At 33.2% G+C, this 23688-nt stretch overlaps 2 protein-coding genes across 4 annotated transcripts; both read right to left on the bottom strand.

Annotated features, from left to right (window-relative positions):
• Window positions 1–10768: 10768 nt before the first annotated feature.
• LOC101208226 (F-box/LRR-repeat protein At3g26922) lies at window positions 10769–12296 on the bottom strand. Its single transcript, XM_004141591.2, has 3 exons — window positions 11346–12296; window positions 11110–11247; window positions 10769–11026 (listed from the first exon to the last, which is right to left on the bottom strand). The coding sequence occupies exons 1-3, from the start codon at window positions 12294–12296 to the stop codon at window positions 11018–11020; spliced, it is 1098 nt and encodes a 365-aa protein (XP_004141639.1). The 3' UTR covers window positions 10769–11017.
• Window positions 12297–13503: 1207 nt separating this feature from the next.
• LOC101207983 (RNA polymerase II C-terminal domain phosphatase-like 4) lies at window positions 13504–23233 on the bottom strand. Of its 3 annotated transcripts, XM_011657794.2 has the most exons (12): window positions 22890–23233; window positions 22719–22786; window positions 22578–22631; window positions 22419–22484; window positions 21388–21530; window positions 19264–19340; window positions 18237–18352; window positions 17581–17761; window positions 15978–16267; window positions 15132–15317; window positions 15010–15048; window positions 13504–14299 (listed from the first exon to the last, which is right to left on the bottom strand). In XM_011657794.2, the coding sequence occupies exons 5-12, from the start codon at window positions 21528–21530 to the stop codon at window positions 13973–13975; spliced, it is 1359 nt and encodes a 452-aa protein (XP_011656096.1). In that variant the 5' UTR covers window positions 22419–22484; window positions 22578–22631; window positions 22719–22786; window positions 22890–23233; the 3' UTR covers window positions 13504–13972. The 3 variants fall into 3 exon arrangements, with proteins under 3 accessions (XP_011656096.1, XP_031741149.1, XP_031741150.1); XM_031885289.1 differs by lacking the exons at window positions 22419–22484; window positions 22578–22631; window positions 22719–22786; window positions 22890–23233 and adding an exon at window positions 19452–19501 and having other exon boundaries at window positions 21388–21527; XM_031885290.1 differs by lacking the exons at window positions 22419–22484; window positions 22578–22631; window positions 22719–22786; window positions 22890–23233 and adding an exon at window positions 20976–21196 and having other exon boundaries at window positions 21388–21524.
• Between the last annotated feature and the right edge of the window lie 455 nt (window positions 23234–23688).

Genomic DNA, 23688 nt, shown 5'->3' with positions numbered 1-23688 from the left:
GTTTTTAGGGAAATTTAGCTTATAATAACGAGCATAAACGCAAACTACTTCGAGAATGAACTCATAACTACATAAAGAATAAAGAATGTAGAATGAACTGTATGGATGCCAAAATAGGAGAGTTGGGTTTGGAGTTGGATGCCAAAGTGGTGTGGGTGTTCATGGAGTGATTGTCACAATGGTGGCCAAAGATATAGTAATATTTAAAAAAATTGTAAATATAACAAAATTATTGATGATAGATCAATATTTGTAACATGGTCTATCGACGATAGATTTTTGTCATGGATAGAATTTGACAAATTTTGTTATATTTACAATTTTTAATATATACTTAATTATTGTGAATGTAATTGCTAAATTTGCAACTATCTCTTATAAAATTATTATCAAAATATTAAATGCTTTACTACTAACCCTCTTTTTTTTTATTATTTTTTGTTATTAAATGTAAATTAGAATATTTGTATTAATATAATAATTTAATAATTTTTTATAATTTCTTTTAAAAAATTTAGTGTCTCACTTCCGAATGACTTTAGGTTTATGTTTGTCTTGGTCTCTCTTGATTCTCGGTTGTTGGTCTTTTGGTTGCACAGATGACTCCATAGACGCTTTATAGTGCAAATAATCGTTATACTCTTTACGATCACGTTCATGTCCATGTATGTATGAAAATGATTGATTGATCCCTAAACAATAATAGATTTTAATTCAAAGTCTATCGATTAGTCGATCCTTGAACCACAATATCTCATACAAAAGGTTAGTGTCACCATCATTGAACTAGTCTCACTTTCTGTTTATGTCATATGAGACACTACTTTCATGTGATTGTCAACTTCATTCAACTCAAGCACATCCTCTTTAAATTAGTGCAAAAATAATAGGTCCATACATATATAATATATATTGTTCATGCACTATTCATTATCAATTGCATATATTAAGAACACGTTGTGAATCATCCACAATAATACAAAGTCATCTATGAAAATATTTAAAATAAATTTATATTAAAAATAATTAGATAATATTTAAACGCTTAGTAAATGACTCACAATACCGATGAATGTTTTATTACGTCCGCCTATAATTGCTAAAAGGCTCCATGACAACAAATCTCCTACAATTTAACTATAGTATTATTAAGTATCAAATTTAAATAATAACAAAATCACCCTGAACAAAAACTTATGAAAGATTTACTCAAATACCAAATAATGCAAATATCATAACATTAAACCAGCAAATTAAATATTAAATCTACTCTACTATTTGTAGAAAGTTAAACAATCAAAAAGCAACATTTAAACTTATAATATGATTGATTTAACAAATGCATATTAGAAAATATACATTCAGTTAGGAAAACTTACAAATGTAACAACTATACTGTTTTTCTCTTCAAAGTGATCTCTAATTCTTTTGTTTGTTGATAATCCACAACCACAAAACTACACGAAATAGAGTGAGAACATGATCTATATCTTTCTTCTACTTAGTTGGACGAGAATATGTTCTTGCTAATCTGTATCTTTTTTACTAACAGTCACAAAATCTAGAAATAAAGTAAAGGAAAGCACAAAGAAATGAGGCATTTTGAAGATGAGGAAAGACAGTCATGAGTTGATGATAGTGTGGGGAGAAGGAAGTGGGGAATTTGTGAAGGAGAAGATGGGCGAGTCTTCAGGACTCGACCCTCTTTCAATTTTGCAGGTGGCGTGGGAATCTTGATGACCAGCAGCACAGTGAGGCGTTGCAGGTGGCTGTTCATGACTTCTTCCATCAACCTCATCAACTTCCTAATATCAAGAACTTTTCAAATTTAAAACTGTGTACACACCCCATTTCTTCCATAACCCCATCTCCTCCTTAACCCCAAGTTACCAAAACAGAGAAGCCAAGGATAATGGAAGAAGACAGGATTAGCTTCTTACCAAAAACCATTCTCTATTACATTGTTTCCTTCATTGATACCCCAAGTGCTCATCAAAGCCACTCCTTTTTCTTTTTATCAAAAAGGTGGACAATTCTTTGGACTTCAATCCCATCTTTACTCTGACTTCCCCTCTTTCTCATGTCGTCATTCAGATCAACGTGAAAAATGCTTCCGCCGTTTCATCAAACGGGTTTTATCTTGTCGCCTTAACCATTTCGTCCATAAACGGGTTGTATTGCCACGCATACAAGAAAGAAGGTAGACTAGAGAATGACAACCATCTATGTGGGAACTTGATACATACAAACTTACTTAGACCTAGGCATGCTAACATTTTCCACCTTTATGTGAAGTCAATGATTTTATAATGGTACACTTTGAATTTGAAATTGTGTTAAATGAAGATGGTCCATTGGTTCTGTGACCCTGTAAAGTTGAATTCATGAAGTTCCTTGGTCGTTTGGGTTTTGTTTAGCTCGAGGCAGGGTTTGTGGCATTATGACTGAGGAGGTACTCCATTTTGGGATGAGGGCAGGATTTTGTAGTAGGTTTGTTTATTTGTTTAGTGTGTATAATGCCTTGAGAAAAATGGTGGATTATTAGGGAGGTTGAGAGATCATGAGAAAAAGGTTTGAGGTTCTGGTTGCTAGTTTTAATGCATCCATATGGGCGTTTGTAACCTAACACTTCTGTAATTATGAGCTTGATTTGATCTTTTGCAATTATTTTGTGGGTGGATTCCTTTTTTTTTGTATGTTCCAGTATACTTTTATCTCTCCATGAAAGTGCAGTCTCTCACCAAAGATAAAACAAAACAAAATTTGGGTTGTTGGTTGTGTGAATTGTACTAGGAAACCTTTTTAAACTTTGATTGGAAAGAAACTAATGACTTGGAAACTTGAACTATAATGAACTCTGCTGGTTGGAATTGTCTATTGGGCGCCTCTTGAAATTCTAACCTCTAAAATCCCACCTTCAGTACCGTAAGCGCAAAGTATTTTATTTGCCATATACTTCTAGTTGGACAGTTTTTGAAACCATTTATGATTTATTCCACATTTTTGTTGTGGTTCTAGGTGTTGCATTAGTTATTTGTCAAGCAGATCCAGTGCTTAATGATGGTCAGTCTGGAAACGATGATGATGATGGATCGAGACAATCTGTACTTGAAAGTGTATGCCAAAAGATAATCGAGAAAGTGATGAGAGATCATGAAGACGAGAAATTGTGTGCATGCGCATTCCTGTTTCTATCAAACGTTTTGTTATATTAGAATGGTTATGTGATGTATTGACGTTCAGAAGTTTTGGAAGTTAAATGATTTTGGTATTTAGGCAATTGCACCTACCAAACATGAGAATTCAATGAAAAATAGTTGTGTATTGTCATTTGAATTGTAATAATGCCATCTTATCATCATTTCCCATGCATTTGAATTGTAACAATGACTTCCAAATAACTAAATATGGGAACTTTAAACCCTTTCATTTACCTCTTGGCATATCCTCTGTATTTTTAATAATTTTTGTACAATGTGTTCATAAACCACTTCTTAGTTCTGATCATTTCAATGTCGAAAAGAAATGATCTGGTTTATTTGGACAGAATCAGCCCTCTTCTTCATGAAATTTTATCCTTTTTAGACACAAAACAAGTTGTTCAAACTTGTGTTCTATGAAAGAGGTGGAGAACCCTGTGGACTCACATTCCCACACTCGACTTTGATTTCAACTCCTTCCATAATAAATATTTTACATCAAAGGTGTTTTTCACGAACTTCCCAACACTTCATGAATCAGATTAATAATGTTAACAAAGGTTGGAAACATATTTATTGCAAGTTGAAAGACGAGTAGCAGATAGATATAACAAAACTAAGTTAATTAAAAGGCATTGGTTTAAACCACGGCTTCTCGTTTCCACTGCTATGTTTTCCCAAGCCCAATTTGTAGTAATTAATGAATTCACATATTCCAAAATTGCAAAACCAAAAACACTGTTTCAACATCTCTATATAACAATGCCCTGTTCACAAAACTTTTCCAACAATATTTCTGATATCATCATGTCAATATACCAACACGATGATGTGGACAGAATCAGCTGTTTACCAGATTGTATTCTTCATGACATTCTATCCTTTTTAGAGAAAAAACAAGTTGTTCAAACTTGTGTTCTCTCAAAGCAATGGAAAATCGCCACGCTCGTTCTTGGATGTATCAACATCCTTTAACCGTTTCATGTTGAGAGCTTTAACACAACATGGTGGTGAATTTATTCAAAAATTGATTTACTCGTATTTGGAATTTGGTGAAGAGAGTTTCTTGACAAAAGCCTTACCTTATACCCCATTCCACAAGGCTCAACAGCTTTACATTACCACTGACTATGCATTTGAATCAATGTGGTCATGTTTATCAGCTTGTAAATTGCTAACTGTGTTGAACGGTAAATGTTTCGTTGGATCTCACTTGGAATCCATGGTGTTACCTTCTTTGAGAATGTTTGTTTTGGATATTTGTGATGACTATTCTGACTACTACGATTATCAGGTGGCCAATGATCAGGACGTCTATGGCATACTGTTGAATGGAAATAGAAAGACGTTATTATCAGGTTGTCCAAACTTGGAATACTGAATTTTTTTAATTGGCGGAGAAATGCATATTTTTTTGCTCCATAATAGATTATCTACAACTTGTGTGCACAAAATCTTAGGAGTGTAAAGTTTAAGAATGGTTTACATTGTTGGAAGTCTTCTTTTGAGTTTGTGTGTGAAAATAATGCAACCTCCTTCACTCTAACTCCCAATGCAGCACATAAGGTATCTTATCTCTATTATATATCTATCTTGAATTACTTGTTTTATTTCGTTAGAATTTTCTAACTTCACATTTGTATTTTATTCTCTGTTTCTAAAGGTTGACTTCAAAACCACTTGTTCAAAAGAATGTTGTTTTCGCAATATGGAATTCAAAACATATTGGAGCAAAGAGTTGATACAGCTGCATGTTTCTCGAGAAACATACGACAATTTCTTAGACTGCTCTAAGTTACAAACCTATGGCATCGTCAGCTGAATTTTTAGCACAAAGTATAGTATCTAATTCTTGGCTGTATTAGCCAAGTAGTGAATGTTATTTTCTACATGCTGGTTTATTAGTTGAAAAAAAAGCCCTTGTTCTATCATTTTGTTGACTCATCCCAATGGTGAAAAGTTTGATGCAAAGAGTCATCTAGAATCCAAAGAAACATCGTTTAATTAAGCATTTTATCTCCCAAGTCTTATCTAGACATCATAGCAAATCTATTACAAAATTGTGTTACTCTTTCTCCAGCCGTAATGAAGAGGGTTTTGTAACCAAATTCTTATGCTATGAGCAATGCCAAGGGGCTCAACATCTTAACATTGGTACCTATACTATGCTGATGAATCCATGTGGTCATCTTTATTGGATTTCAAATTGCTTACTGTAATACTGAAGATTAGATACCAGTTTGTAGCTAACGTAGAATCTTTGGTGTTACCTTGTTTTTTTTTAGTATTTTAGAGATTAAAACGGTTTTCTTTGAGTTCGGGTTCTGGATTGATGACATCGTGCTCAACACCATCCCTATTAATTGTCCAAGCACATCAAATTAATTTGGGATGTTTAGTTTTGTTTGACTGCATTTTTATATGATGATGATTGTATTTGTGTTCTAAAACTCGAGAATTTGGAGCCAATTTCTTTATTATGTTCAAGTTGAGTTGTGTATACCAAATCTCTAAAGAGTCAAGTTTGGCACGTTGTTATACTATGTGAACTCAAGTCTTGTTTTGACCTTCTGAACATACAAAGTGAGTAGCATTTTCTTATGGTTGTGACCTTGAGAGGGAATTATGCAATAAAGAGTGGTGAAAAGATATAGTTGTGAGCTGCTTCAATTAAAGTTTTTCATAACTAAAGTCTCTTATTCTGCCTACATATATTTTCTTGTTTATCTTGTATAGTTTTCTAACTCAACTCATCTTTTTTAATCTCTGCTTCGTTACAAGGCCATCTTCAAATGGGCTGCTGCTTCAAGTGGATTGTCATTTCAAAATTTGAGGCATTTGAAGAAGTTCCAAGTATAATGGACTTATAAGTAAGTAGTATTGTATCATTAAAAATCCTAATTATGACTAATCATTACTATTACAAAATGTCTTGCACTGTGCTAGATAACGTTAGTAACTGGTGATCACTATATTTATCATCTTACTATAAAAAAAAGTGATTTGTTGGTTTGTAGATGGTTTTAGAACACATGAGATGCCGTCATTAAGAAATAGGAACTTTGAAAAGAAAGTTGAAACGTAATAGGACTACTAATAATCTGAATGATGTTAAAATGAGAGAGAAATCGAGGACAAAACGAAAATGAGATCGTGAAACGTGATGAAAACAATAAAAAGATCAGAATCGATAAAATGAAAGAGTTTAATATTAGCTCAATCCAAAGCTGTGATTTGAATTACATTCCATCAAACTGTGATAGTGAAGGAGTAAACACACACAAAACAGACACATGCGTAGCCGATCCAATCCAACAATCTTCACACACACTCACACACACATAATGAAACAAAGAGAGGAGAATCCCTGCATTAGTTCCTTTGCCATATATTATAAACCCATAGTCCAAAGTAATTAAATACTAAAACAAAAACAACATAAGCCTAAGTAGAAAATCATAAAAAATCCCACCAAAAGAAAGCGTAAAGTTAAAGGGCATTATCCTCCATGCATGGCAAGCCATTCGACAACGACGTCTCAACAAAAGGAAGACGAAGCATCCCATGCAACAATGTTTCTATATATATATACATATATCCTCATTAATTATCCTGAAAAATCATATGAACACAGTGTAACGATTTTAAGACCAGAATTGAATTGAGCTAGATGCCCTTAATTTCATATATAACAAAAAGAAAAGAAGATACATGATTTTATAACCTCATTGATCAAGAACAACAATGGTCTCCAATTTTGGGGCTTTTAGTAAATGCTTCAATAGTAAGTCAGACTCGTTTGTTTTCAACCTCAAATGTCTCATATTGTGAAAAGATAGTTCATTATAGGACGAAATGACCTTGTAAAACAAACAAGTTCAAAGTTAACTAAGAAAGATGGTGATGAGATGATATTAATCACTAAAACAGATCGACCCAATCAATGGAAATAGAACCCATAGACCACATTATTAAATCAAATGGGGTGAAGTAAACTTAATGTATTATATCATCTAAGAAATAATATAATAAATATAAAAAGAAGACAGTTCGATCAAGATGTACCTGTGTTGCCTTCGAAGGTAATGTGAATGACCTTGCATTATGCAACAGTCAGTAAATCTATGAATTTTGATTTTAACTCTTGTGTTTGTGAGCCATCGGTTGTAAAAACAGAATCTTCAAGTTGTATATCTACTTTGTGTATGCACGAAAATTCTGAATCAGACTGGAGAATAGGCAACATATTGACAAAATTGACAGTTTTGAGAGTGGGTGTAAGCAATTCAACCTGGGGAAAAGTTAATTCCATGTCATGAGAAGCACATAGTTTAAAGATCTCAAGTCTAGGAGCAGAAATAGTAGCAGTCTCAAAAAGATAGTCAACCAAAACCAAAGATTCCAAATTTGGACATCCAGAAAACATTGTAATTCCATTGTAATTTGCTCTCTCATCTCGTGCAGACCAATCACATTGGATCTCTAATATTTTCAAGGATGGTCAGGCCAAGACTCCCCAATCATCCACAAACCCACATACCATCTTCAATTCAATGAGTGATGAACACATGGGAAAACAGTAATCCCACTCATAAATACAAATATTGTAAGTATTTATGCAAAGTTGTTGGACTTTGTGGGATCCAGCATAGCATATCAGCAGTTCAACTAAAACACATTCATCTCCGTTTGGAGAGGAAGTGTAGGTGAGCTTATGAATGTTAGTGGCGCAGTGTATTGATAAAACTCGAAAGATGAAGAACTTGAAGGATCTTCGTTTGGATTCCTCGTCGTCATATTTGAATAATGAGGAGGAGGAGAAAGAGTTGTAATCAAAGTTGAGAGTGGGGATTAGAGTCCAAAGGGTTTTCCATCGTTTAGAGAGAAGACAAGTTTGGACAACGAATTTTGTGTTCAAGGTGGATAGAATGTGATGAAGAAGAGTGTCTGGAAGAAGGCTAATTCTGTTGTCATTCATTCTTCTTCAATTCTTCACGTTAGTATTGGTGATTGACCATTGGAGATGGTGGGTGGTTAGATCGTCGTGTAAGGTTAAAAACCGCTTCGAATATCAACGAAATGGGCGGCGTTGTAAACAACTTTGGATTTCTATGGTATTCTCCTATTTGCATAACATCTTTGAATTTTTTTTGTTAAAACATGAAAAATGAAAATGAATCACAAACTAAACATCTGGAGCCATAGTTTCTTAAAATATATGAATTCTAAAGTAAGAGCTAAGTATCTATAAATATATAATATATACCATATGAGCCATTACTTTTCCATAACTATATGCACCTCAAATTTATGCTCGATATGCATATATAACTAACCTTGTATTAATTTCTTTACTTGACTTAGTGTATTACATTACTTTGTATGTGAACAGTAACGTTGATTATACCATTATTTTATATTCATTTTTAATAAAGTACTAGAGGTAGAGGTTGGATTCAGTAGATGATCTTGGCATCTCAACTAGGTTTACACACTCTTAATACCTTCATCATATCCTAAATTATCCAAAATAGTTGTATTCATACAAAGATAATACATATAAAGAAGCATGCATGAGGCTCAAAGTTTAATTCAAAATGGAGAGGCTAGTGGTCTGGTCGAACAATCATCCAATCAAAGATACATAAAAGAAGAAGCATCATTATTACAAAAGAGATCTGATCTAGAACAACTACAGCACACAACAGAGATGTAAAATATCCTCCCAGAGGTGTCTAGCAGTTTTAGTCTAATATATCTTTGAACGTCCTATATTGATTATATATTGTTGTTACTTGGGTTTCATTTTTCTTCTTCTTTGTTTTGCTTCAAAATATTGTTGTTTTATATTGCATACATAGATAAGGTGAATTTTACTAACCCATTTTGAAAAGCACGAATGGAATCTGATCAAGTTTTAAGGAGTATGTTTTTTACCTCAAGATTACATCCTTACACACACACACAAACACCAATTAAGGAAATGATGATCACAACGAAATATTGTGTCTGTTTTGTGCATCCGCATCCATGGATGGAGATCTAGAATTAGTAATATATTCAAACTCTAATAGTTGTGAAAAAGTAAACAAAGCAAAACTGGATACATCATGCATTCAATCCAACTACGTACAATGGAACAAAGAGAGAGGAGAAACCTTTGGTTAGTTCTTAAAGGCCATAGTTCAACATATATATTAAAATAAACATAACCCTAAATAAAGCCTAAAATGTTTAAAAGGAAACCTCCATTTGGTAACGTCAATAAAAAGAATCCCATACAGTTCTATCCTTGTTTTCCTGAAAAACTCATGTGTAACGTAACATTAAGATACAGTTTAAATTGCAAAGTTGAACACAACTTAAATAAGTAACATACAAGTGAGTAAATTAATAACCACAAGTTTTGTAATCAGCAACTATGATTCCAACATAGTTCAAAATTCTCAAGTTTAGGAGTACGAATGATAGTACCCTCAAAAGAAAAGTTAACCAAAACCAAAGATTCCAAATTTGGACACCCACCAAACAGGATAGTTCCATTGAAAATTGCCATGTTTTTATCACAATCCAACGGCAACAAAGACATTCAATCTCTAAAAATTTTAATGATGGTAGAGACAAGCTTTCCCAATCATTCACAAACCCACATACCATCTTCAATTCAACGAGTGATGAACACGCGGAAAATGAGTACATCGAATCAAAAAGATCAATATAGCGAGTCTTGATGCAAAGTTATTGAACATTGTGACATCCAGCATAACATATCAGCAATTCTACTAAAACCAATTCATCTTTGTCTCCGGAGGAAGTGTAGGTGAGTTTTTGAATGTTTTTGCAACAGTGTTTTGATAAAACTAGAATGATGAAGGATTTGAAGGATTTGAAGGATCTTTGTTTGGTTTCCAGGTCTTCAATATCTACTTCCCATGCTAACAATGAGTAGGAGTTGTAATGAAAGTTTAGTGTGGGGATATGAGTCCAAAGGGTTTTCCACCGTTTAGAGAGAACACAAGTTTGGACAATAATTTTTGCGTCAAGGGTGGAGAGAATGTCATGAAGAAGAAAACCTGGGAGAGAAGGCTGATTCTGTCTTCCATCTTCTTGGTTGACATTTGCCTAATTGCTAAAGAAATGAAAAGACATATGAAATTGAAAACAAATAGGAGCAACAAGTTGATAGCAAGACTTGGCCAGTTGATGCATTGGCCTATTCAATAAAGCTTCCCAATTTAGAAAGGTTGGCTAATTAATTAATTACCATATTGTATTTCCAATCAGTTAAATAGCAAAATAATTTTGGAGCCCGCTTGGTAATATTTTGGTTTTTGTTTCTAAAAAATTAAGTCTCTTTATAGCTCCATTCTAATGAGATACAAATGAAAATGTGTACTTTAATTTGTAATTAAAGCTAATAGGTGATAGTACATATTGATCCGCTAATAAGATTGATTCATAAGATTAGTCGATATTCACGTAATTATATGCTAGCCTAGGCATTCACATTTGTGAATTAAAGAAAGAAAAAGTACAAACAAACACGCAAAAGGGACAAATGTGAATATATATCCAAATTCCATATTCCCATGCAACGTATTGTAATTAATGGAATTATATTCACACAGTTACATAATGGAACTCATATAAAGAGCCATAGTTCAAAAGAAACATGAAAACAAACATAACCCTAATTCCTAATAATTAAAAGAATGCATAAAATCAAAGGGCAGTACATATCCTCCATGGCCAAGCCAGCCATGCAACGTCTCAATAAAAAGAATCATCCCATGCAACGTATACAATATATATCCTCGTTAACTATCCTGCAATATATAATCATGTGATGAGTAATTGATGTAATAACCATATATAACACACATAATTTGAATACTTAATTGATCCTTACCTCTTTGACAAAACGAAAGTTCTCTAAATTGGGGGCTTTAAGTAATTGCTCTAATAGTAACCCAGTCTCCTTGGTTCTCAACCTCAAATGCTTCATATTATGAAAACATAATGCATCAAAATTATCCAACGACATCACCTTGTAAACAAACAAATTCAAATTAGATAAGAAAATGTCGACTCATATACAATGAGTGAAAGCAAAGTTAATATTATTATAGAACATATAGTACGTACCTGCATTGTGAGCTTTAAAGGCAGTGTGAATGACCTTGCCATATGAAACACACTAAGCAACTCTCTAAACTTTGATTTTCGTGAGTTTCGGTCATCCCTTTCAAATCTAGAGACAAGTTGTATATCTACTTTATCTATGCGAGAAAATTCATAATCAGACTTGACAGTAGGCAACACATTGACGAAACTGATATTTTCTAGGGTTGGTGTAAGCAATTGAACTTCGGAAAAAGTTGGATCATTGTCGGGAGAAGCACATAGTTTCAAATTCTTAAGTTTAGGAGCAGAAATAGTTGCAGTCTGGAAAAGATGAACAAAGAAAACCAAAGATTCCAAATTTGGGCAACCAGGAAACATTGTAATTTCTTTGTGATTTGCCCTCTTATCAGGTCGTTCCAACCAAAGAGATTCAATCTCTAATATTTTCAGTGAGGGTAAAGCCAAAACATCCAAATTATCCGCAAACACACATACCAATTTCAGATGAACGAGTGATGAACATGTGTTCACGTTAATACAAAAATCCCAAAAATGGGATTCAATAACATTGAAAGTATTGAGGAAAAGTTGTTGAACACTGTGGGATCTAGCATAGCTTATCAAAAAGTCAGCTAAAATGGTCAAATCATAACGGTTTTTGGAAGAAGTGTAGGCTAGTTTTCGAATGCTTTTGGTACGGAGTTTCGATAAAACTCGAATGATGAAGTTTTTGAAGGATGTTTGTTTGGATATATCATCTTCTTCGGTTTTGAAGATCGAAAATGAGTAAGAACTATTGTAATCAAAGTTGAGAGTGGGGATTTCAGTCCAAAGGGTTTTCCATCGTTTAGATAGAACACAAGTTTGGACTACGGATTTTGTGTTTAGAAAAGAGAGGATTTCATGAAGAAGGCAATCTGGGAGAAGGCTGATTCTGTCTTCTTCAGTTTGTGTACTTTTCCTGATCGTCATCTTCTTCTTGAGGTTACGTAGGACACTCTTAATTATATATAATGTGGAGATTTGTATTAGGGTTTCCAAACTAATACGATGAAAATATTAAGGTAAATAATTGAAATGAAATTGGGGAAAATGGGTATTTCACCTAAGAGCGGTTCTTTTTCTCTTTCCTCTTTTATTTTCTTTTATTTTTTTTCACTATTATTGCTTAATAATTATATATAAATATATATATATATATAATAATAATAATAATAGAGTTTATGTCACTCCATTTTTTAAATTGTAAAAGTAGTAAATTTAAAAGTCAATAACACTGTGATTACCGTATGATAGTCCTATGATTAACGTTTGATTGTCGTTTGATATCACCAATTTTACCACATTCTTAATATGCAAAAGAAAAGTATGTGTCATGAGTTGTTTTTTTTTTCTAAATATTTTTATCATTTGATGCAATTTTCTTAATAATATTAGGGTTGCTATTTCAATTCTCTTTTGTCAACTCACTTAAAAGTTACTTTTTTTTTTATTGTGTGTTCTCTTCGACTGAATTTGTGATAATAATAAAGTAAAACGAGAGACTCTCGTTGTAATAAGGCCAAAAATACAACCATTTTTTTTAAGTAGTTTTAAATATATCATTTTCCCGAGTTTTATTTCAAAACTGTCCCATTGCATCGTAGGTATCTATCTATCTTAAACTCTACTTGTTTTTTTCTAAGCATTTTCAAACTCTAATTTGTAATTGAATGTCTCTGTTATGAAGGTTATGTATTTTTAGAAGTTGTTCTTCAAATGGATATTATCGTTTTCACAATTAGAGACATTTGGAATTCAAAACAAATTGGACAAAGCTAAGGAGATGATGGAGCTAAGCAGCAGCATGCCACACTTACTTCAAACACATTTTCCAAATTCATCCTTTAGTACTAAGTAGTCTCATATGATCGAGTTAACATGATACTTCCCTTTGGAGGACACTCCTTTCCTCTTTGTTTCTCTTTATTTAACTAAACATATGGTGTTGATCTGTTAAGCTCTTCATCTTTCTCTTTCCATGTGGATTATTTATGTTAGAATAATATAACCACACTAACTAAAAGATTAATCGATACATAAAAAAGTATAGCTTATGAATGTTGCAATCTTTTATCGATATTTAAAGGATAGCTTAAACAGACAGATGACACATTCAATTAACTGAGGAAAGAGAATCAAAACAAATATATACATGTTAATGATAAAAAAATTCTAACAATGATATTTCTGTCATGAAACTTATCAACTGATGCTATCTTTGATATGAGACAAATACATTAGCAGAATTACAAATACAGAACCACAGTTGTTAGGGCTTGAAAATTAAGAAAAAAACAAAAAGAATTACAAGCCAAAAATAAAAATAACATCTCCTATGATTATAACCCAACTCAAAATGGTTACAACGCAACACATCTACACATCTACGGAAACCGAAGAGCTTGAATTTCAATCAACCCTTGAAGTTGATTTTAAGGGATACTTCAAAAATGAGGAGATGGTGACCTACAAATAAGGTGAGAGAGTCCTAAGTAAAATTTATGGGGAAACACCAAGAGCACAGCATGTAAACCCCACCCCAACAAGTCCATGATCCATTTAAGAGGAATGTGGAATTACTACGGTAATAAACAGAAACGGTGTCGTCATTGTTTCTTGGTTTGCTCGACTTTGGTTTGCTCGACGGTAAAGTTTTCTTCCATTTGCCGTTTCCAGAAGTAGTTTGATGCTTCTATCCACCGTGGATGGACCAGAAACTTCTTCTCCTTCAAAGCCCAACGTGACTTTTCTGTTCCAGCATCTGTCGCGACCACATGTGTCACGGATTGGTCGAGTTCGGTTGAGCAAGTGCCTCCTAACTGCTCAACCATCTTCCAGAGTTGATGGTTCTCAGCCTGGAATTTGGTAGGAAAAACACGGCTGAAGACGACTTTGCATCCCTCAAGAACTTCAGCACGAACTGTCTTTAGTACCTATTTAGTTGAAGGCAATTTCAACATTAAGTCCATGCTAACAGTACCACCATGCCATTGAATTTCTATCTCACGCAAATTTTCAATTTTTATCTCTTAGTACTTTGATATATTAAAATTAAAATTAATTAACCTATTAGACATAAATAAACTTTTCTAATAAATCATCCAACTTAGAAAAATTATTTTAAATGATAAAACTTCAAAAAAAATATTTAGAAATATAACAAAATATCACAAACTATCTACCATATACTATATTAGACCAACTAGAATAGACCAAGATAAACTACTATTAGATGCATCTATCCTTTTTTGACGATGAGATTATTCCTATATTTTAACGTATTAACCGTCCACTCATTGTAGATAGATTATTATATTCCTATATTTTATAAATACTTTGTAGATATTTTATTCATTTTGCTACATTTGAAAATAACCCTACAAATTAATTAATGTTTATATCATGGACAATTACATGATGAAAATAAAAATGTAGGAATCAACTAGAAATGATAGTCATCACAAAAAGTATTGTGGATTATCGAAAAGATAAAACTGTAGGAATCAACTAGTAAGGATAGTCATCACAAGAACTCAAGAAGCATTATAAATTGTCGAAAAGATAAAAATGTAGGAATCAACTGGAAATGATAGATCACAAGAAGCATTAGATATCGAACTTTAAGTTGGCAACAAACTTTTACCTGTCTCACATCTCTATCAACCAAATCACCCGAGACTTCCTACAAAAGAAATCCTAACGATGAGATTGAGGTTAAAAAATGGAAAAACAAGAGTGTAACAATAGAGAGGGAGAGGGAAATACATTAAAGAACATATGATGGACTTGTTTCAGAACTTTCAGGATGGTTGTCAGTGCCCCATCAGTTTCGCTCTCATCATTCTTCAACTCAGATAGAGATTTACAGTTGAAGCCAAATTGACGACAACTTGAAGCAAAAAAGTGATATCTCTCCATCAATATCAAGTTTTCTTTATGTTTTGTCCATGCCTATTGTAAGAATTGATCGTGTTTAGCTCCACATGTGTATAAAGAATAGGTAGTTCAGCAGCCCAAAAATGACAAAATCAATGTTCAAAGACGCAGACAAAAATAACTAAAACTGAATCACAGAGAATATAAAACAAGGCTTATGGGATGTTTTTCTTGAGGAATTAAGACACTAAGTATTCACAAGCAATCCCTTTGCAAGATTCCATTGTTTAACAAGAGGATCATGTTGCATTAACTAATCCTCAGATGTAAAGGAGGGGGTTCCTTAAAAAGTTTAAAAAACACAAAAAAAAAGAAAACAAAGAAAACAAAGAGAAACTAAAGATTATAGAAAACATCCCTAACCTAATCAGTAATGAACTAAAAGTATAATAAAATAAGTTTTGGATTTAGGGAACCAAACTGTAGAATTAAATTTAAGAATTTCAATCCTTCCTTTGCATAACATAATTTTCTTAATCTTCTTATCCATCAAACGTATTTAACCTTCCACTCAAGTATGGAAGAAAACAATTTTCCACTGAGTGAACTACGCAATTTATCAGCTTTTTCTTACTGCATGATGGAAATCTCACGTTACCATTTAATTACAATAACTAGGGTAGCAACAATAGATCAAGTATACAGAAGTATTCATCGAATTCTAGATGCACTTACATTTTCAGTATCATCGAGGATCAGAACAGCACTTTCCTTACCCAGCACCACATCAAGACCTTTCTGATGCTTTTGAGTGCCATCATCCCGAGAAATAACTTTGGAACTGAAGTACTCCTTCTTGGGGTCTAACAACTTTGCCATTTCAAAGGCATATCTTCGCTCCCCCATAGTGTATATATACATTTCAAACAACTTACTAGCTTCTTTCAAAAATGAATGGACAAATGGCCTCAACTTTGTCATTGTATGAACGGAGTTCAATAGGAAAAGGCTTCCTTTCGTGACATCTATTCAAAAATTTTACCACAGCATCAGAAACAAAACGTCAGAAATTTTCAGGAAGCTTAGATAATTAAGCTAAATTTTCAAGATTAATTACTTGACAATATATAAGAAGCCATACAAATTTTAAATTAAACACTGCTGAACTGTTAGTTAAGACCCAAGAAAGGGGGCAATTCAACTTCATGGTTCAACAGAGCGATGAAAAAAAATTTCAGATGCACAATCCAGAATTTATAAAAGGAAATCTATGTCAGAACCCTCATCCCAAAATGGCCCATTCAAACTCAAACTCTTGCATATCTCTCAAGGGGCATTCGGCAAGGGAGTAGGAGTTGAGAGTAGTGAAGCTAAAAAACTCAACTCTTTGCTTAGGTCCAAGGAGTTTGTAAGCCCCACAACTAAAAACATCAATTTAAAACTAAACTACCCCAGGCTTGAGAATTCCACCCCTCAAAGACATTTGTAAGTCAAGATGTGGAGATAGTTCCATACGCCATGCTTATAAAGTGCTTATACTGATTTATTCAAATTTCAGTTCTTATCAAACACAGCAGAAACTAATAGCAAAAAAAAAAAAAAAAAAACAAAAAATCTTTATTTTGAATTTACGCTATCTTTTTATTTTTCTAAAAAATATAAAATAAATTAGAGAATTTCTTATGGATAGCAAATAAACTGAAACAATTTACAAAATATAACAAAAAAATTTAATGGACTATAGAGAATTTGATAGCTTTTGCTATTTTGTAAATAGTTTCAATATTTTGCAATATTTGAAAATGCACCAATAGATTACAAAATAACATTCATTCATATAGTAAAAAGACACGGCAAAACCTAGGTATCTCACTTTTATTAGTAGAGCAAAAGAAATATCCCAACATTTTTATATGTTTCTTGATATTTGGAAAGTTTCAAAGTAATTCCAACGTTCTAAAAGACTAAATTACTAACAAAGAGCCCCTCCTCAATATACATACACAAAAAGAAAGTCCAAATTTGAATTAAGTTCACAAAACTATCGAACTCCATGTTTGCAACTTATCCAATCTGAATTTAAAGTATTTCATTTTAAATAAGAAAAGACTGTTTGTCGTAGCTGATCAAAGTGCAAATAATCTAAAGCAGCAAATACAAAAGCTTAGGATTAGGGGAATGTACTCATTTGTTGCCTGCATATAAAAGAAAAAAGAACACAGCAGACAAAAAACAGCAATGGTGAAAGCAAAAACACGATGAGAATGAAATAACAGTCAATAACATATCGAAGTTACTTAAGAAAGTAGAACTATGTACAGATGAGAGGACAATGTACCATCAAGAGAATCTGTTTGACTCCTCAAATACTCCTCTTCAACTGTCAAATACCGTAGCTCAGTTGAGTTTAATAGTGTGTGATCCAGATCAAGAACCAAGATAAGTTTTTTACGCTGCAACAACTCCTTCATTTCTTTGTTACGCATCCGGTTAATTTCATCATTATTAAGCCTCAGCTCCTACAAGTTTATCAGATGGTCCATATAATTATCCCATAGTTCAATATACCAGCAAATTACTAGTTATTGGTACTTCTCCCGGCATGCTAAGTTAAAATCCAAAGCTAATGTAGTGTCTATTTTGTCAACAGTGAACAAATATAACTGAAGGGAAATATATATATATATATATATTAACAAAACATCTCAAGCTACATGGAAATATTTTTTCACTTTTTCTTTTTTCTTTATTTTTTAAGAAACTGATAGCATATTAAGAAACAGAGGGCGCCTTCGTAGATGGAGATTATGTCTCATTTTTTACCACTAGGTTAACTCATGATCTCATTCATTCTAATTACTGATATGTCATTCTAACCACAGGTGCCCATTTTGTAAACTCCCATTCCTTCTACCACCCCCACTGCGACAAAACATTCTATAAATGGCAACAAAGAATAGAAGACAATCAAATATTCATATAAAGAAAACATACCTTATGTATATACCCAAATGTCACGCCTGATTCCTCATCCAACCTCTGCCCACATATGATACACATATTTCCAAATGAACCAGGATGACTGCATAATTGTTGCTTTGATAATACTTCTGCAACAATTTAATATTTTCAAAACAGAACAATTCAGCAATTAGAGAAAAACCAATGCAAAGATACAAGGAGTCAGATACTAGCTTTAACATGAAGGCTTTTATACTTCAATGCTAATAAGTTACGTTACACAAAACTGAATAGTTAATAGCTTACATTGGTAGGGGAAGAAAGGAACGGAAATAAAGGATATATGGCGAGCAGAAGACCGCTAGACTGAAATAGTTCAAGAAATCAGATGCCACAAAATCTCAGGTACATACCCATCTAGCTTCCCTATAATTATTAGTTTTCAAGGAAACTAAGAATGACTATTTTCATTTAGACCAAAGATCATTCATAAGTATCATATATAAGAGCAAGTCCCATACTATGTTCTTTATTTTTTATCCACTGGCGTTTGAAACATATAGGCAGAGAAATGTTATTTCACTTATGGTTGGACAGGGATGTAGTATGCTTCCTTCCCTTCTCTTTTGATTACATAGTTTCTAGGGAACATTTTCTTACTCAATAACACTAACAGGGAGGCGTTTATATATAGAGGGAGCCAATTTGATACGGTTCTTAAAGAAGTTCATATAATCCAAATAATAGATGCATAAAAAAGGATGGTAAACCTCCAACCAGATTCACATATAAGAAGAGTAGAGGAGGCAAAAACCGAAACACAATATGTAACAGAAGATTAGCAAGAGAAAAAAAGCTCTATGAATATGCAGAGTGAGTAGAAAAAAAAGGACAAACACAGCAAGAACATTGTATAGCTGTCAAAGAAGTAAGAAAGTCGTCCAGTATAGACTATTTAGTACAGCTCAAAGCAACAAATTGGCTACAGTGAAAGTAAAGGGTAGAGCAATATTATAAAATATGGACAACAAAAGGGATTAGTACAAACAGTTTAACTTACCTAAACTTTGCTCTTCAACTTCATGCATAATATCCTCCTCTGAGTTTTCCAGTTTCTCTACCTTACGACGCTTTATCCTAAAAATTGAACGAATTGAATAAAAAGTATTGATATATTAAATTGAGAAAACAAGGATGAACTACCACAATTTAGTTATATGGTTATAACTTATAACCAATCCTACAAACCCTTGCTATTATGTGTAGAAATCATAGTCGCCATTTGCCACAACTCAATGCTGTTATTCATGCAAAAGGAAAAATAATACAAATTACAAACATGGAAATAAAAAATGACTTATTGGATAGGCATCTTGTTTACAGTAGTCTTATACTTCTAATACAAAATAATAATCACTCATGGTATCCTACAAACTTATATGAACTAGACCATTTGAAATATCTATAAAAGAAAATGATTAGATGAAAGTGAAACTAAAAGACAAAAAAAAACTCATTACCTGTTAATTTAAATAATTATGACTGCTGTAAATGTTTAACTTTTTATATTATATTAGTCTTTGTGCTACTTTGCAGTTTGCTCTTATTCTTTTATTCAGCATGGAAATTTGGCTACTTTTCTTAAAAAATCATTTAAAAAGTATTAAACCACCAATTTATCCAAAAGCTTAAGTTAGTGGTTGAAGGAAAATTTAAATTTATATCACCAACACTCTCCCACTTGTGGGCTTGAAATATTTGAAAGACCCAACAAGTGGAAATTAATCAATTTTACCTCATTTGTGGGTTTTAAATATTTGAAAGGCCCAAGTGGAAACTAATTTTAATTGGGGAGAAAACGACAATGCAAAGGCTTAAACCTAGAACCTCCCTGGACCACCTGCTCTAATACTATATTAAACCACCCCAATTCACCCAAAAGCTTAAGTTGGTGGTTGAAGGCAAATTTAAATTTATATCACCAACAAAAAGAATAATCGATAGTTTGAGATTAGAAGCTTAGAATCTACAAATTGCAATAAACTATCACAAATAAGTGAGATGGGGAAATCTGGAGTGTTAAACCAATCATGAAATCCTGTTTCAACATGCATTTTCATGAGAAAACTTATTTCATATTTTTATCCACAAGAAAATTCAAAAGAGAGCCAGCAACTACAAAATACTTTCCATTTAATTCTAAATTACATAATAAAAACATTGATTTTTTTTAATGAGTACAACTTTCAAAGAGAAAAAATGAAAGAATACACCAGCATATAAAAGTCAAGCCCACAAAAAAGGAGATTCCCTTTACAAGAGATACCCATCTAGTACCTATATAACAATGACAAAAAAACTTTGGCATCCAAGCCACTGGAAAACATGAAAACAAGTAAGGGACCAAAACTCCCTAGGATCTCTCTCAACACCCCTAAACACCCGTAATTTGGTTTTCCCCACAATACCCATAAAACCACACACAAACTAGCAAGACAATCAAAACACCCTCTCCCCAAACGGAAATTGAGGAGGAACTCCTTGATAATACCCCTGACATGTCTACCACGAGGGCACATCAACCAAATGTCTAAAAAAAAGAGCCTCAGACTCCACTCACAAAGTCACGATGCCAGAGAATATGGTCGAACTCTTCCTCGTCTTCTGACAAAAAATACAACAAAAATGCCCAACCAACGAAGGCAACTTTCTAACAAGCCTGTCCAATATGCTAGCTCAGTCATGAAGAGCCTGCCAAGTAAAGAATCTTACCTTTCTAGGAACCTTAATCCTCCAAAGCACCAAAAAGACTGAAACGCCTAAAGGAGAAGGATCAACCAAACACTGAAAGAAAGATTTGCACGAGAACCCTTCCAAAGGATTAGGGCTTCAAACTCTAATTTCCTTCCTGATTCTAAAGGAGTGACTCTCAAGTGAACAAAGAAAGAGCTACCACTACCATCGTTTCACTATCGGAAAGAAAATGATGAAACCTGAAGGAAAGGGAACAAGAGCTCTCAGACTACACTAAAAAGTTGGCAAAAAAATTATTTTTGAGGGATGAAAAATAAAATAGCATAACGACATTGAATTAACAAAAAATTAGAACCCTAAACCACTGTGTTTATGCATTACTAGCTTCAAATAACAACAGAAGTTTATTGATCTTAAAAATTAACCGTACCTCACGCTTTCAGCATTATTGTCACCCTCGGTCTCTTCATCAGGTGATGAGTCAGACGAATGGGAATCAAGATCTACAGCAAGAAATGCAGCAAAATCGTCACTGCTTGATGAGTGAGCTGGAGAATTGGTTGCAAGGCTCATCTGAAAAATCCACAAAATAGAAAGGGAAAAAGTAAATGACCTTAGTGGATTTTAGCATTAATATGCAATCCCAAAATTAAAAACAATAGAGCCAAATTCAGAAGGGAAAAGATCTTGCAAAAAATATTATGCATGTAGTCTTATGAAACCTAGACGTGGAAAGAAAAATATAAAATAAATGCTGTGTACCGCAGATGGGCAAAGAATTCTACTACTCTAGGATTATATCAATTTCAACTCTTAAAAAAGCCGACTTCAATAAGAGGTCACGCTTCTTTATTTTTCTAATCATTTCCAAATAAATTCAGGTGTGACTTCAACTAATTTCACATACAAAACACCTACGGCTACAACATTTGGGGTTCAAAAATTCATAAAATATATAATATACTAAAATTTTTAGTATAACCTCAAAACAATCCAAAATTTTTAGTACCAAACTCTCATACCTAATTAATCTCAGGCTCAACATCAAGACAATTAAAAGAAACTAACACTCTAATCTTTGCTCGAAGCAACTAAACAACACTAGAAATTCAACACTAGTAACATTAAATAGGTCACCTGAAAGAACCAATGTGATCCAAACTTAATTTATGAGACAATCAATTTGATAAACCACTAAGGACAACTTATGTTCAAAATAACATTAACAACTCCACACTAAATTTCCAACCCCAAACTTAACAATAACAACCAGATAAATTTAGAGCAAGCTTACAACACGAACTAAACTATAAAAGGTAAATAAGCTAGGGTGAGCACAATAGACGCTTGCATGAAAACATATCATGTAAGATTTTCTAAAAACTATTTGGCAAAGCCAAAAACAATGTTTTAAACTAATGTCGCCTGGCACAAAAGTGTTCCAATAGTAATGTTACTTACCTCAAAGTTGAGCTGAATAACAAGCAATTTATCTTCTTGTTTTTGAGTAATCTTGGATCAAAGCCCCTAATAAAAACCATAATCATACATAAACTTTAAGGCCCAAGTCCAAAACCAAATTTGACTGTAAAAAACTCAAAAAAAAAAAAAAAAAATTACCCAATACGTGGCTTAATCCAAAACCACCTCACAACATCAGCAAAAAATTCCAACCTATTCATAAACCACAAATAAGAATTATAAACCCAGTTTACAACGATTATTCCTAATCCAAAAATGGTTCCAAAATCCCATACTAACCAAAAAATCAACCAATACGGTCCTTAACACCTGCTGGACAGCAAGCTAACGTCTTCCAAATCTTGAATCTAAAAATCCAACATTATGGAAAATCAAATTTAGGCCAAAATCTTAGTGGGTACTCAAAGAACATTAAAAAAAAAAAAAAAACCATAAAACATCAAATCTTACCCAAAACCAAGAATCCCGTAAAAAGAACGATGGCAGCGGCAGTGTTCGATGAAGAATCGGCGGAAATGCTCGACTGTGTCGGCGAGGACAGGTGGAACTCATAAAACAGAGAAGATGGATCGTTAGAGAGAGAGGGAGAAAACGGAAGAGAAAGAAAGCGGAAGATAGAAAGAGGCTGAGCGCTGTCAGAGCATGCGGCGGCGAGGTAGGCGATGGGAAGGCGACGTGAGCACTGGGCGGAGAGTAGTGGCCGGCGGAGTTCGTTGTTGCGTTAGAGAAGGTGTGAGGAGAGTTTGGGTAATGGTTGATTTTGGTTTCCGTTTTCGTTTCTCTTTACTTTCTTCTAAATATATAAACTTTGGGGCAAATCGCGGTAAATCCAAATCGTAGATACCATCATCATACTTTCAAAACCTTACTTCGTATGTATACCTAAATTCATATTTCATAACTTACCTTAACAAACTACAAACTTTGATTAACTACAAAACTCTATGATCAAAACACACACAAATCAACTTTACCAGCTATTATAACCAACTTAATACCCAAAAAGTCTTCATAAATCTATTCCTAGTTTTCTACATTTGTATATACCACATGATTTTAATTGTGTTAGTATGAAAGTAACTCGTTCAATTTCAACTGTTTTAATTAGGTTTTGGTATTAAAATATTTACAAAATACAGCAAACTATTAATGTTATAAACTATTATTTACGTCTATGTCTATTTGTATCACAATAACACAAATAGTGATCGACTAGTAGTTTATCACAAATAGATATAATATTTTGCTA

The sequence above is a fragment of the Cucumis sativus genome, chromosome 5 (genome assembly GCF_000004075.3).
Source record: "Cucumis sativus cultivar 9930 chromosome 5, Cucumber_9930_V3, whole genome shotgun sequence".
Taxonomy (NCBI): domain Eukaryota; kingdom Viridiplantae; phylum Streptophyta; class Magnoliopsida; order Cucurbitales; family Cucurbitaceae; genus Cucumis; species Cucumis sativus.
Note: the sequence above shows the minus strand (reverse complement) of the source record. Positions and strands in the feature narration are given on the sequence as shown.